Here is a 15,324-nt window from a genome sequence, read left to right on the forward strand (position 1 = left end):
ATGAGTCGCACTTCCAATGTATTATATATTTAAATTCTGCTGGGTCTTTTTCAGGGTCCTCCAGGTCCACAGGGTCCTATTGGCTACCCTGGGCCCCGTGGAGTAAAGGTAAATCTTAATTTTTCTCTCATTATTTAATTTCAATGTCAAATGTTATTGTCAGTTAATCCTTCTACTTTCTTCCATAGGGAGCTGATGGTGTCAGAGGTCTCAAGGGCTCTAAAGGTGAAAAGGTAAACTATTAATAACCTTTGAGGGGATTTTAATTTACTGTATAAATGTCATAACAAAATTTGAATTTATTAACAGGTATTTCATTTCTCACACATACATTGAGTGATGACTGCAACCACACAGTGCTAGTCTAATTCTGTGTCCTGTATCATGGAAACTTTTTTATAACAATAATAATGTCCTGTATTTTGGGGTGAGGGTTGGATTATAGCACAGAAATGAATATGTCATAAACAGAATAAATCCTTCAACTCCCCCCCCCCCCGCCCTGCTTTTTTTCTTATATCTGTTAAAATTCTGTAAATCATGGGGTTCTCCTCATGAATGACTTGACTGCAGGTGTTGGACAATATCCAGTTGTATGTATGTCAGAGGAATATTTGTTTTCTTTATCCTCTATTGAAATTCCCCCAACCCTCCCTTCCAAATCATAAATGGAATGCAGTGCAAAACATGAAAGCAAGAAGTACCCTGATCAATTGGAGGACAAGTCTTCCTCTGTGATATTGTGTGCGAAGCAAAAGGATTAATAAGGAGGAGATAAGGATTAGAACCAGGGGCATATAGATGAAGGAATGTCTCATACTAGGTAAGAATAAGGTATCTTTTATAGGATAGATTATAGTTTAATTGCTTTTGAATGAACAATATGAAAGTCACATTTCTTCATAGGAAATATTAAACATGAGTATAGAGGCCCCAAATTGTTCAAAGATTATGCAAAGGGAATGGCATTATTCAGAATCAGTATCAGATTAATTCTTACTACAGAATTATTTTAGAAAAATAAAAACAACACAGAAGTTTATGTTATAAAATGCTGGTAGATTTAGTGAGAGGTATCCAGAATGTTAACTTTATTAATTTCAAGGACAACCATTTATTCTCATTGACATAATGGTACCAAAAGGACCTTGAGTGGATTTGGTATAATTAGAAATAAATAACAAGAAGCTATGGATTTAATATGTCCATTGTAATATATTTTTCTGAAAAAAGTGAACCACTGAAACAGTAAAGGTATGCAGGTATACTGTCATGCACTTTGGAAATTAGTATGGAAAATCAGGCATGCTGTTTGAATTAACTCAGATACTTTGATGATGATAGCTGTTCATCTTGATCATTACAGATGAACTTCATGGTATAGTGTCTTGCTGAGATGAAACTGAACACAGTGATGGTTCGAGTAGTGTTGAACTTGTAATCCTTTGTTGGTTGACTATGCTAAAAAGCATTATTTTATTTTGGAATTCTCTTGTTAAGATGTTTAAGAATCAATTTTTTCCCCCTCTGGTCTTAGTGCCCACCAAGCATTTATGAATTTTTAATATGCATTGTTTATTTTGTTTGTCTGCATATGCATTATAATCTATTACTTAAGTTATAAGAAATAACGAGAGAATTGAAGCTTTTTCACCTAAAGGAAAATAGCAAGTTAATACTCTAAAAAAATTTTAATTCTCCATTTTTTAGACTCATTTTTATTACTTAGACCTCAAATCACATAGCCTGATGAAACAAATGTAGATGGATTTCTCTTTTCACATCTTCTAAAACTATTTCCTTTTTAAAGATGAATTCAGACTGATAATTAGGTCTGTTAAAAGTCTTATTTATTGTAAGCATATACCTAGTACATTTGATAGCTGTCTTTTTCTTTAATTTTAATATATTGAAAACAAAGACTTGAATAGCATTCAGTCTACTGAGTTGCCTCTAAAAGAAAAAAACTCTCTGCCTCAAGCAATTATAAGACTTGTTACTGATTTTTAGATAAAGTGTGCAGTATTCTTTAAACTAAACTTGGCAACTGTGTAATTACCCTTCTCTCTAGGGATAAAGTGGTGAATACAATAGTTAATAGGAAGTTAAGTGGTCATTTTCAACTTATCCAGTGGTACTCAGTATAGAGAAAAGCCCTCTCCTACAAAACCACTTTATGGCCATACCATTGAAAGGATTATGCTTTTCCTTGAAGATGAATATTTCTAAGCTTGTCAGAATTCTTAGGAGTAGACAAAACATAAGTTTGGATCCCCTTTCCAGGATTCAGTCTCATAATTCCATAGTTACCTTGTATTTTGGGGCCTTCAGTATACCTTGCCAGACACACACAGAAGCATGGACAGCTTCCAAATATTCATTTTATAAAGCTTTTTTTAGTTTTATGATTATTGAAGGCCAACCCTGTACTAGACACTGGAGACACAGAGATGAATTAGGAATCAGCCTTGTCCGCTACCATGTAGTAGAAAGAAAGAGAACTGTAATCAACTAAGAGCAGTATGCCATATTGTTACAATGATGAATGTTTGTTGGGAAAGACAGGACACAGGTTAATTTTAGGAGAAGTGGATTGAGGTCAGGGAAAAATTCATAGCAAAATCATGAGCTGAGTCTTCAAAGAGGAAGAGTAAAATATTGCCAGTAGGGCAAAGAAAGGGCTTTTGAGTGTGCATAGGAGATAGTGTCCAACACAAGAGTTATGAATGGAAATGCAAATAATTCAGTTTTGTTGGAACTCAAACCCAGAGTCTTGAGTAGACAGTGGAAGGGATTAATGACAAAAGATAAGGCTGCAGATGTTAAAAACAAAAGCAAGGTCATGGTGTGGTGGGGGGGGGTACGTTTGGGTCTTATATTCATCATTAGCAATTTAGAGACATTAAGGTATGTTAAAGTACAAATTGATGTGATCAGTATTGTATTTATAGAGGTCATTATAGAGGCAGAGTGTGGAATATTAGAGGCAGAGTGTGGAATTACATGTGCTTATTTGTCTTAGCTCTGTTCTCATTCTCAAACTGAAATGTCTATATTTTCCTCTAAGTCTGAAAGTCATGTCCATTCTCAACTACCAACTAAAATAACAATTCCTCTGTCAAACTTTTCTCTTATACATTACTTGCCCCAAACATATCAATCAAAATAATCATCACCACCAACATTGCTACCATCATGATCAATTATCACCATCATCTTTTTATTTTCTGAACACACATTCTACTTCAACTGTACCAACATTACTGAAATTTTTCTACTTTCATTATATTGGTAAAACAAAACTCTCAAAATATCCCATTGTACTTTGAGCAAAGTAATTGCTTTATTAATGCTTTTGAGTGTATGAATGGTTATTCCTTAGGAATTTAACTCTTTTCTTAAAACTAAGAGAAGTAGTAAAGTTGCTCTTGAAGCCTACTTATTAAAAGTACAGATTTCAGTAAGATTGGTAAGAAGTATTTCCTTAGCTAATAATTTTGGAAAAATAGGAGGATGCTGCGGATAAAAAAGTATGTGAGGTACGATGAGGACTGGAGTAAGGGAGTGAAGGGAGGAGGTTTTACAAGTAGAATTCACATTTTTCATAATAATTTTTCTGTATATAGCAATCATAATTTATTTAGCCATATTTTAGTTTCATTCACATGGCTAATTAAGTGTCTGATTTATTACTTATATTTTTTAGGGTGAAGATGGTTTTCCAGGATTCAAAGGTGACATGGGTCTTAAAGGTGACAGAGTAAGTACAAAGAAAATTTGCATAAGTGTATGTAATTATATGTGTGTGTGTGTGTGTGTATATGAAGCACAGGATAAATAATATATTTGTACTGAGATATTGCTCACCTAGATTTTTATGTGAAGATTGATTTTTGTGGAAATTACCTATTATCAGTTACTTTTTATATGTTATATTAAATTTCCTTATACCCCATAACACTCATACACACATATATAACACATATATAACTTATCCTATCATTTTTGGACAGTTTTAGAAAATGGTTCAGTTAAGAGAAATAATTTGATAGGTTTGTTCTAAAATGTTTTCTGTATAGAGTGAGCTATGATGGCTAGAATTTCATGAATTTTAATTATATGGGGATTTGAGTGTTTGAGTGAAATAATACCATATTTCTTTACTGGTAAAGGGTATCTCAAAAACAAAGAAAATATGAACATAAAGAAATTCTTCCTTTATTAGGAAGAATTGTTTTATAACTAATATAATAATAGCTAATAAAGCATACAGTGGAATACTTTTGTTTTAGTTTGCTAAAGGCTGCCAAGCAATATACCAGATGTTTAAATCAAGGCATCTTAGACATCAGGAGATATTTCCTCCCTGAGCTGCAGCTGCGTTCCCTCAGGCACATGGCGGCCTCTGCTCCTCTCTCCCCTCTCCTCTGGGCCTGGTTGCTTTCATCTTTTGCCTAAAGTGACTTCCTCTCAGCTTCTGTATTCTGTTGATTTCAGCCTCTGGCTCCCAGGGCCTTCTCTCTCAGCTACTGGGGTCCTCTCTCTCTCTGAGACTTTTTATTTCTCCATTTATAAAGGACTTCAGTAAGAGAATTAAAACTAACCCTGGGTCACACAATCTAGTCAAAGGTCCTCAACTGAAGTAATTTAATCAAAGCTCCCACCTACAGTATGTTTACCTGCACAGGAATGGGTTAGCCCTAAGACATAATTTTCTTGGATCCACATATCTTCAAACTGCCACAACCTTGATTTACCTAAAGTGTATGTAAAGCTTGTGCCAGTGAAAGATGTAATAAATTACATATTTCAGTAACTGATACCCTGATACCTTAAAGCTGAATACGTAATACAAAATGGAGCATTTTTTGTGTTCCAATCAATGAGTGATTTCCAAATTTGCTCCCTCATCTTGAGTCTGACGTTTATCTCTTTCTGTAATACAGAATTTGTTTAAGCAACTTTATGTGATATATGAAAATATATGTCTTGTAGATTTTCAGAAATGTCAGACAGCATTCCTCTGTTTGCTCAGTAATGGATTGATGAATAAACTCTATCACTTTTAAGCCTCTTTGTCATAAACAAACATAAGGAAACAAACCAAGAGTTGAATATGATTTTTTGATAGACTGTATTCTCTGCCACTCAATCTCCAAATGCGTATGTTGTTTTTCTGTTTTTCAGGGAGAAGTTGGCCAACTAGGCCCAAGAGGAGAAGATGGCCCAGAGGGGCCCAAAGGTCGAGCAGGTCCAACTGGAGACCCTGGCCCTTCAGGTCAAGCTGGAGAGAAGGTCAGTAAAAAACTGTAAATTCACAGTTCCTCTTGCAAGTGAAGCTGCATTGTCATTTTAAAATATTTTTAATGACCCATGTCATAAATCTAGAAGAGTCTTCAAGCATATTCTTATACTGTTTATAAGGGCAATCATTTTATGACTGTGTTTGTACTTTTCCACCCTTTTTTATTTTCTAGCCCCCTCAGCTATCCTTGACCATTGCAGGATCATTTTCCACATTGGAAGTTAAGATTTGAGTGTGATTAAAGAAAGATGAAAGAATCAATGAAAATGGCCTAGTTTTTGTTTTGGAACAAGGAGAATCATAGTTTCTCCCTCAAACCAAAATGTACATTCTTAATTTTTCCAACATAATTTTATATTTTCGTATTTAAAAATTAATGATGATCATTCCCAAATCCAAGAGATTTTAATTGATGTGGGATCAACCCAGGCATCAGAATGTTTTAAAATCTCTCTAGTTAATTCTAATGTTCTTTGGATTGAGAGCCACTAGACTTCATGTATTATTTTAAAGATATTATTCAACCAATTCATTTACACTTAAATTTAATTATTGGCTACATTAAAATTATGCCTTAATGGACTAGTGATAAGGTAAACTTTTTATAATATAGTGTGAAAATTAAATTTAAAAAAGAAAAACTAGAAGATTCCATGACAAATGTTAAAACATTGTGTAACGAAAAAAATATAAATAATAATTATTTCTTGTTGGAGTAATTTGGAATGATTTCCTTCATTTTTATATGTGTGTCTGTTTCCTAATTTTCTAAAAGACCAAGCTATTATTTTATAATAGAAAAAAAATTCCTGCTAGTTAAGGAGAACATAATCACCTGACATCCCCACCTAGTCCCAAAGGAAAATATATAGAGAGATTGTGAGGAAACAAGAAAAAAAAATACCTTAAGTCATTATGAATCATCTGATGTGGCAGTTCTTCTATAGATTCACAATCCCAGCTTCCGTTTGTGAATTGTGACCAATGTTATAGTGTTGAGATGGTGAGTTAAAAGATTGGAGGGAACCAGTGGCTTAAATGACTGTTACACCCTTCTCCTTAAAAGTGCTCAATGGACAGTAGTTTACTGTTATTCTGGGATTGTCTTCTTATCTGAGCACCACTTCATTCTTAAAAGATGATCTCACAAACTATTCTGAGTCATCAGATATCTAAAACTACTTCACGATTCTTCATATTTAACATTTCATTACTTTTTTCCTTTTATTGAAGTTGCATATAAATATGAATGGATTGCTCTGTCTGGATTTACTTTTAAATTACTCTAAAATTAATTTGAATATACTTTCTAAAGTAGAATTTAACATATAACACAAAGACTTTTATGATCATATTTAGGGAGTGTCATTAACCTTGAAATGGATGGCACAAACTAAGCTATAATAACATAATGCATATAAGGGAACATCATTATAAATAAGCATTTATGAGCTTGTTTGAATGTTTTCAATCCTAAGACTACTTACCTATGCAGTGTTATTCTTGAATAATACAATTATTTGTCACAATGACTAATAACAAGGTCATAAACTATCTATGTTCTTAATTTCTTGCCTTGTTTCTTCCAGTAAAATATTTGTTTTTACCCAGAAAGTACTGCCCATCTTTCATGGTTGAATATAGTAATTATTGTTTTCTTTTTCTTTTTATTTTCTTTATGTATGTTGGAACTAATGATACTATGTGCTTGCTAACATTTAAGATTTCACAAAATATTTTACCTATGAAGTATACTTTTATAGGAAATGAAACAAAGTAAAATACCATAAACATATTTTATTCAGTTCATTCATTTAGTAATTTATCTCCCCATCTACCTGAATTTTATTATGCATGCTTTGCTCAGAAAGAAATTTCAGGGGACTAATTTTGTTAGCATAGTATTTGGAACTTCTTGGTATTTGGTATACATCTTTGGAATCTGTTATAAACTGCATTTTGTTTCAGCACTTACACATTAAGAGGTAACATTATTGAATTGAAACAAAATAGTTGCATATTCAAGTACCCATCTTCAGGTATTAATACTCAACAAAAATCGTCATTATTTAGCTATTGCTCTCAACATTCAGTGTATTCATTAACCCATGTTTACCTGGATACTTGAATGAAAAGAAATTTTGCTCAAAATTTAGTTCAAAGTTATTTAAACTTTACTTACCCTATGGAAAAAGTTAAACTCAAGATCACTTGCAATACATTAGCACTGGAAAAAATAAAATGATTGTATCCAAAACGTTTTGTAGTAATGTCTAAATGTAGTTCCAACTACATCAACTAACTTGATTTTTAATGTTGAAAAATCTTAGAGGTTTTCTTTAGTCATGATTTAGATTCACAAAGGGGCATGGCGTTCTCTTTAGCTTAAGTTTCTATGTCCCCAAAGTTGGCACCATCACTTTCACAACAGAGGATAACTTAACCAACATGATAGCACTTGTAGTAGTAATAGTCCAAAACAACATTTTTTTCTATACAAATTATTCTATTCCTTTTGAGTGTGAAAATAAATGGTTCTAGCATCTAGAAAAATTATTAAATGTCATTGCCATTTTAATTCAATGTAAAATGTTTATTATTACTATTTGAACTTTAGGGGAAACTTGGTGTCCCAGGATTACCAGGATATCCAGGAAGACAAGGTCCAAAGGTAAAATAATTTGCTTGATTTTATAGTTTATCAACATTTTGTAAAGATACTCAAAATTGTTCATAAATGTATCCTTATAGTTTGTAGCAAAGCGTTAAAACAGCTGGAAAATCATAGGGAGCATGGGTGCCTAGAATGTAGGAATTTCTGAGGACCCAGGTGATTATGGGCTTGAGTATTTTAGAAGATAGGGTCATAAAAGAAGGTCATAGTCAGTGGAATAAGGACCGTTCCAGAGAAAAACATCCATATGTCTAGTATTTTAAAAGTGGATGTATAGTACTGGCTAATAGCTTTTTATTTCATTTCTAAAATCCCCAGTGTTTGAATGAACATTTCATATTTTTGTAAAAAAGATTATAATATATTGTATACCCTTTTTACTGACCCTCATTCCCACTGTAATTGGTTCCTGTGGCTGCCATAGTGAATTACCACAAAACTGGTGGCTTATAACAACAGAACTTTATTTTCTAAGAACTTTGGAAGTCAGAAGTTTGAAATCACGTTGTTTGTAGGACTATACAGCCTCTGAATTGGTAAAGGAGAATCTTTCCTTGCTCCTTCCAGCTTCTGGTGGCTCAAGCATTCCTTGGTTTGTGACTGTATTACTTCATTCTCTACTTCACCCTCATGTGAACTTGTCTCTGTGTGCCTGTGTCATCTCTTCTGTCACTTACATAGACGCTTGTTTTTGGAGTTAGGATCCAGGATAACCTTATCTCAAGACCCTTGTTTTACTTATATCTGAAAAGACCCCTTTTTTTCAAATAAGGTAACACACACAGGTGTCTGGGATTTGGATGTAAACATATCTATTGTGAGGCCACTGTTCAACCAACTACTCTCCCCAAATCCTATTTTTGACTATTTGAAATATGTTTCAAGCATAAACACAGATGGATTTAAAAAATGCATGTTTACCACATTGTACTATTTTTCCTTAAACTAATCATAAAATTTTGTTAATGCTGCACTTAATGCATTGACTAGTTGCATTAAGATGGCTAAATGAACTAATATATAAATATTGATTATTAGTTTTAGGGTAGTTATGCCATTCTTTTAATTATATATACCTAAGATAATCTGACTATCCATCTATCTGTCTGTCTAATATCTATCTGCCCAAGTGTGACCCAGCCAGGCATCACAGCTATGGTAGATATGGACCAATCCTGATGATATAATATCCCTGAACATATATTTATTAATAAGTTTCATAGATATTCAAGGAAGAAACAATTTTTCTCCCTTTAGACAAACAAGAATTGCAAAGGATTTGTGTTCCACTCATTGTCATTTGATGACATGATTTGAGGCTTGCCATGTAGTTTTGTCTTATAATTTTTCATTGACTTTCCAGAAAATACTTATTCCCCTGTGTAGAAGGTAAATATGCTTTGAGCCCTTCCAAAATGAGATTCATGCTGTCTATGATTCAAAATAATACAAGCATCATTTAAATGTTTCAGACTACATTTAGAAAACTGATTAGACATTTTAAAATTTCATGTCTAATAAAATGCCCTGTCTCCCAGATACCTTCCTTTCAAACCTCAAGCATTTTCACAAATATTTCTAATTAAAAAAAACATTAGCTGCACTACCCAGAACCCTTAGGTATCCATAGATTATTTCATGAATTCTTCACCCATTTACTAATTTCAATTGCAATTGTGATGTTTTGTTGTTTGGATTTAAAAACATAGAAAACTGTCATAATACTACATAAACGTACCAAAAATTCTTTATAAGCTTGTTTGACATTATTTTCTTCTATTTTTCTTAGGTACATTCTCTGATCAGTATTCACTGAGTTCTCTTTATTAACAAAATGCAACAGAATGACTAAAGATAAATGTTTCTTCCTAGAAGAATCAAACATTTTTCCTTAGTTTTTAATCTAAATGTCTGAAATATTGGCCTTTACTTTTCATATTTCTTTTCTTCATAACCTTTTTTTGCTATGATCAAAAACTTTTCAACTCTTAAGTTCTAATGATGGACATATCAAAGACCAAAGATAGTTCCACATTTTTTTCCTATATGAAAGCCAATGAATTTTTAATAGATTTAAATCTGTTATACTAAAATTGAAATCTGACAACTAATCATTTCCTAGCACTAGGACTAGTGCTAATCTAGGACCAAAACTATACACTATAATTTATCCAATGTTTCAATAGTAATAAAAGCCGTAAAGGGCATCTGAAAGCACCACCTTATGAACTATAAAATGATGGTTACTTCAAAATTAAAATGTATTTTAAAGTAAGATTCATATATTTAAAACAGCATTTAAAATCATTTAGAAAATATCACATGCATTGACCAAGCCAATTTCACATTAACCTTTGACTTTTTAGCCTTTGTGCTTATTAGCTTTTTCCATATTTAAGCAGGTACTACCTTTCCATGGAATTGAATATTTTGGTGACAATTGCTTATGTGGAAAAAGAAAAATACTATGCCCTATATTACAAACTATTTAATTGATGGACTGGACTTTTTTGTCTGTTCCCCCTCAATTTCTTAGAGTAGGAACTACATAATAAAATTAAGTTTATTAAACATAAATTTCATGCACAAGAGAAATTTGTTTAATGGAGTACATTTATAAATGTGATTAGTTATCCATTGTTCTCAGGACAGAAATGAATATTTGTTCTTCCCAGGTAAAGCACAGTAAAAGTAAATTATTTCCATATTGCATTATACACACTTGTCTAGTTCCTAGAAAAATAACATAATAATATTCTATCAGATGTAACTCCATCCGTTTCTCTGTAGAAAAATAGAAGAGGCATTGAAACCATCTTAAAAAATGTAGCATGCAGAGTTTATTTCTGTGACATTTAATGAATAATAAGCATCCTAAGAGTTATCCTTGTGTCAATCACCAGTTAGTTCAATTGCCTTGAATCAGATTATATAGGGAAATGGACCATAATAAGAAGTTTTGTGATGCATACACTGGGTTATTATTATGGCCATCAGCTGACATAAGGCTTCACATACAATTTTCCTGATCTGCTTTAATACCAATTTATATTAGAAGCACCTAGCCAGCCTGCTAGTTATGTAATGTTGACAACCCTCAAGGGGAGAATAGGAATGTTTTAGATTTCTTGGCTGCTCATGCCAATACCATGGAAGGGATTGGTTTAAACAATGGGGATTTTTCAGCTCATAGTTTTGAGATTGGGAAAAAAAAAAATCCAAATCATGCATCATCAAGGCGATGTTTTAGTCTCAAAGACACGTTCTCAGGCAGGCTGCAGGCAATTCATGGTCTCTGGCTCCACTGTCAATGGGAATGTACTTTGCTGCTTCTCTTGGCCTCTGGCTATCTTCAGGGTTCCACTGGATTTCAGCTTCTTGCTTCCAGTCACCTTCTCTCTGCCTTCATTTCATTCTGTTTATAAAGGACTCCAGTAATAGGATTAAGTCTGTCCTGATTGAGGAGGGCCATGATTTAACTGAAGTGACTCATCACAAGATCCTCCTTATGAGATGTGTTCACAAACCACAGGAATGGTTGAAGTTTGGGACATGTTTTATGGGGTGCATCAGCTCCCCACCACAAGGCCCAGCGAGTTAATACCTGTATGTAGTTAATAGACTACATTTGGTATTTGAACTAAGAACTTTCTTGGTTTTTCAAACTTCACCATACATGTCACCTGGTGGGGGCGGGGGGTTGTTAAAGATGTCACAGGTAGACTGTTTCAGTAAGTCTGGAATAGAACTTCACATATTTTTAGTAATCTCTGCAGGTGGTTCTGATATAGGGGAACCATTGATCACTTGAAGCAGCAGTTCAATGCAGTTGAATGGAGGAAAAGTCAAAGAATCCATTCAAATCAAAGAAAACTTTGTTATGTCTCCCTTACTTCATAGGAAGTATATAAAACTTTACATTTGCTACTCTCTGCTGTTTATCTTGAACTTATTTGGATGTATTAATAATCCATACATTGATCTAAATAGGAATAATGAGTATTTGGAAGTTTTGGGTTTTTTCTCCCATGGTGTCATGGTTTTGAAGTTGAGGAGTAAGAATTTAAATCCTAATATTCTCAGTTTCATGACATAATGATGAAGAAACCAATCACAGTCATGATCAAAGGAATCTCTAAGCAGATGGAAATCTGGCCATATGCGCAAGGCAAAATAGGGGAATTTAGTTATTGGGGATTATATTACATTCCATCTGTAAAATGTGTCCATTTTTGAACTAAATGAACTACCTCTTATGCTTGCCACATTTCCAAATACTCGTTATTTATTGTTATTTTTCATTTTCACTTTATACCCTGTCTTCCTTTATCTCAATCCTCCATAATTTTCTAAGTACCTGTGAGATATTATCCTAATTTTGCAGAAGAGAAAGTTATTTTCAAAGAGGATAATAACATACCCAATTTAACACAGCTGATGCATGAAAAACATAAGTCTTTAATTTGTATCTTTGGAATTCCAAATAAAAGGATTTAAATTCTAGGTTGACTTGGACACTTAGCCAAAGCAAACCACATTCAAACACCAAACAGAAATGCCTAAAGAAGGTTTTAGTCCATATGATTTGTTCCAATTTTAAATGTATAAAAATATTCAAGTAAAAACAAGTTTTCTAATGAAATAGGTGAAATTATGCTTGCCTTTTATTATCCTTCAAATAGTGGTTATTTTGGTAAATAATCAAAATTAAGATAATCATGCACACTGGTATTTGGAAAAGAACAAAGTAAATATTTTATTTGCTATTTGAAATTTCATTTTATATGTATTACACCTGAATATCCAAATAACATCTTAAAAAGTAATAAGTATACAAATACAATAATTTTAATTCAATAAAAACATTCTATAAAATCATTTTATAAATATTTTTTATTGTTTGCACTTGTAAAAAATAGGATTTTTCTTAGAGTTGAAGCAAGTATCTAGAATGATAAATGAAAAATATATTTTTGCATAAAATAGCCTTAATTGCTATTTTATATTAGTACAAAGTACAATATTTGTTTAATTATTTTAATTTTCAAGTTAAAACTAAAATATGTTTTATCAATTCAAGCTTTCAATGTTTCAGGATTTCAGATATGGTAAGTTCATTTTCAAATACATGAATTGAGGTTGCATGGTAACTTAAAAATTATATTTTAATTTAAATATTAATCAGATGTGTTGGAATTACTGTTCTTAAAGAGTTATAGCTTATCTCTCTAAAAACTAATTGTCATATTGATTTATTATTATCTTATTATTATTATTGTAGGGTTCCACAGGATTTCCTGGGTTCCCGGGTGCCAATGGAGAGAAAGGTGCAAGGGTATGCTACATCAATACCTTGTTCTGGTCTATCTAATATAAATGTTGTATGAGCATCCATCTCTCAGCACCAGACCCATAATTTACAGTCCTAATGAAATTGTTTGAACTTTCTTTGGCAGGGTGTAGCTGGCAAGCCAGGCCCGCGGGGTCAGCGTGGTCCAACAGTGAGTGCCTTGATTTAAAATAATGTGTTTCATTTTGGATTTGGTAGTTCAAGACCTTTTATTTTTTCAAAAATTAAAATTGATTCAGTACCTTTGAAAAAAGTTTCATCTTTTGCTCTCATACACAGGGTCCCCGAGGTTCAAGAGGGGCAAGAGGTCCCACTGGGAAGCCTGGTGCGAAGGTATTGTTGGCACTTATTCCATTCTGAGCTTTGCTGTCAGTTCCTTCTCACAGAGAAAGAATGCCATGAGAAGGAATCAAATCTCATTTTTCTCTTTTGTTGTTGTTGCCAGGGCACATCAGGAGGTGATGGCCCTCCAGGCCCTCCAGGTGAAAGAGTATGTATGCTATAGTCACATTATATAAAAATAAAAAAATAATTTTTTGTTAATATTGAAATTTATGGGGACAGATGCATATGTCTATAAATACTGGAAACAGTCATCCACAAAATCTAGTTAGAGTTACATAACAAATCCTAATTCTGTAGTTCACTCATCTGAAGAAAAAGCTTAATCAGTTATGTTACTAATTTTATTATAGGAATGAGAGTAATAATGCATATACTTGGCCTAAAATGTCACTCTTAAATTCAAGTCAAAATTTTCTTTTCTTTAAATAGGCATAAAACACCTGTGTCCGTTCATCCACGTTCCAGAATGATATTCATTTTGTCCATGAAGCAGGCAGCAGCATTATGCTGGTAAAATGTAAACTAGCCATAGCCTTTAATCCACAATCAATATTCATTCAAATCAAGATAAAGCATCTATTCCAGTAAATAGAAAAACTATTTAGTAAATTGATTTTCAATTGATATAAAATAAAGCAAAGTACAGATGAGCAAGCATGCCTTCTGTTGGGTTGATTTGGCAAAATATAGCATTTTGAGAGCCAATTTTTTTTAAAGCTATCTTCTTGCAAGAACATTAAAAAAGTAAAATCCTTATTATTGTCAAAGAAATTAGAATTATTTTAAATTTTTCTATAATTTTACTTATTATGCAGTTATATATTAAGGCATCTGTATATTATGTTTCAAATTTTATATTAGGTGTTCTTAATAGAAAAACGATTTGATGTATAACTTAAAACTGAGAACAATGAGTAATACATAAGTTCTATTTGTGACAAAAATATCTGTGATAAGACTCAAGATAAATATTCAATTAAAGTTGTTTTAAGACTTTGGCTTGTATTTATTTAACTTAAAAATTTCCATTAAATCCTACTATTGATAGTCTAATCCCAAATAGAATCTGTCATGTACATTCTGAGTTTATAAGTAGAATATAGTTTAAAATATTTTACTGTCAAAGTAATTTTAATAGGATAGCATTAAAAATAATTAAAATGGCAGAATCATTACACAGAGTAGACCCATTTAACAAATTATAGCACAAGGAGCTTTGTTTTTAAAGCACAAACTATACTCTTTTTATACATTTCATTTATTCATTCCAAAGTTTCATGATCTTTACATATGAATACACTTTTTTAAAATTTATTTTTTATTTATTTACCCACCCCCCCCTTGCTGCTTTGTTTGCTATCTGCTCTCTGTATCCATTTGCTGCACGTTCTTCTGTGTCTGCTTGTCTCCCTTTTTGTTGAGTCATCTTGCTGCACCAGCCCTCCACAGGCATGGGCCATCAGCTCTCCACGGGCACAGGCCAGCCTGCCTTCACAAGGAGGCCCTGGGATGTGAACCCAGGGCCTCCTGTATGGTAGACGGGAGCCCATTTGTTGAGCCACATCCGCTTCCCTGAATACCCTTTTGATATTGTATTTTGTTTTGGAACAATTGTTTGATCCATTAGTGGGTTACTTGTAGTTGTGATTA

The 15,324-nt window shown here is 32.8% G+C and overlaps 1 protein-coding gene across 2 annotated transcripts in view; it reads left to right on the plus strand.

Annotated features, from left to right (window-relative positions):
• Positions 1–15,324, plus strand: part of COL11A1 (collagen type XI alpha 1 chain) — a 206,312-nt gene that overhangs the window by 95,463 nt on the left and 95,525 nt on the right. For both annotated transcript variants that reach the window (XM_004481221.4, XM_058303110.2), the window contains 9 exons: positions 55–108; positions 189–233; positions 3,707–3,760; positions 5,188–5,295; positions 7,923–7,976; positions 13,261–13,314; positions 13,436–13,480; positions 13,609–13,662; positions 13,775–13,819. In XM_004481221.4, the coding sequence (XP_004481278.2) occupies positions 55–108; positions 189–233; positions 3,707–3,760; positions 5,188–5,295; positions 7,923–7,976; positions 13,261–13,314; positions 13,436–13,480; positions 13,609–13,662; positions 13,775–13,819 (513 nt within the window). The remainder of the gene's footprint in view (positions 1–54; positions 109–188; positions 234–3,706; positions 3,761–5,187; positions 5,296–7,922; positions 7,977–13,260; positions 13,315–13,435; positions 13,481–13,608; positions 13,663–13,774; positions 13,820–15,324) is intronic.

The sequence above is a fragment of the Dasypus novemcinctus genome, chromosome 9 (assembly GCF_030445035.2).
Source record: "Dasypus novemcinctus isolate mDasNov1 chromosome 9, mDasNov1.1.hap2, whole genome shotgun sequence".
NCBI classification, from domain to species: domain Eukaryota; kingdom Metazoa; phylum Chordata; class Mammalia; order Cingulata; family Dasypodidae; genus Dasypus; species Dasypus novemcinctus.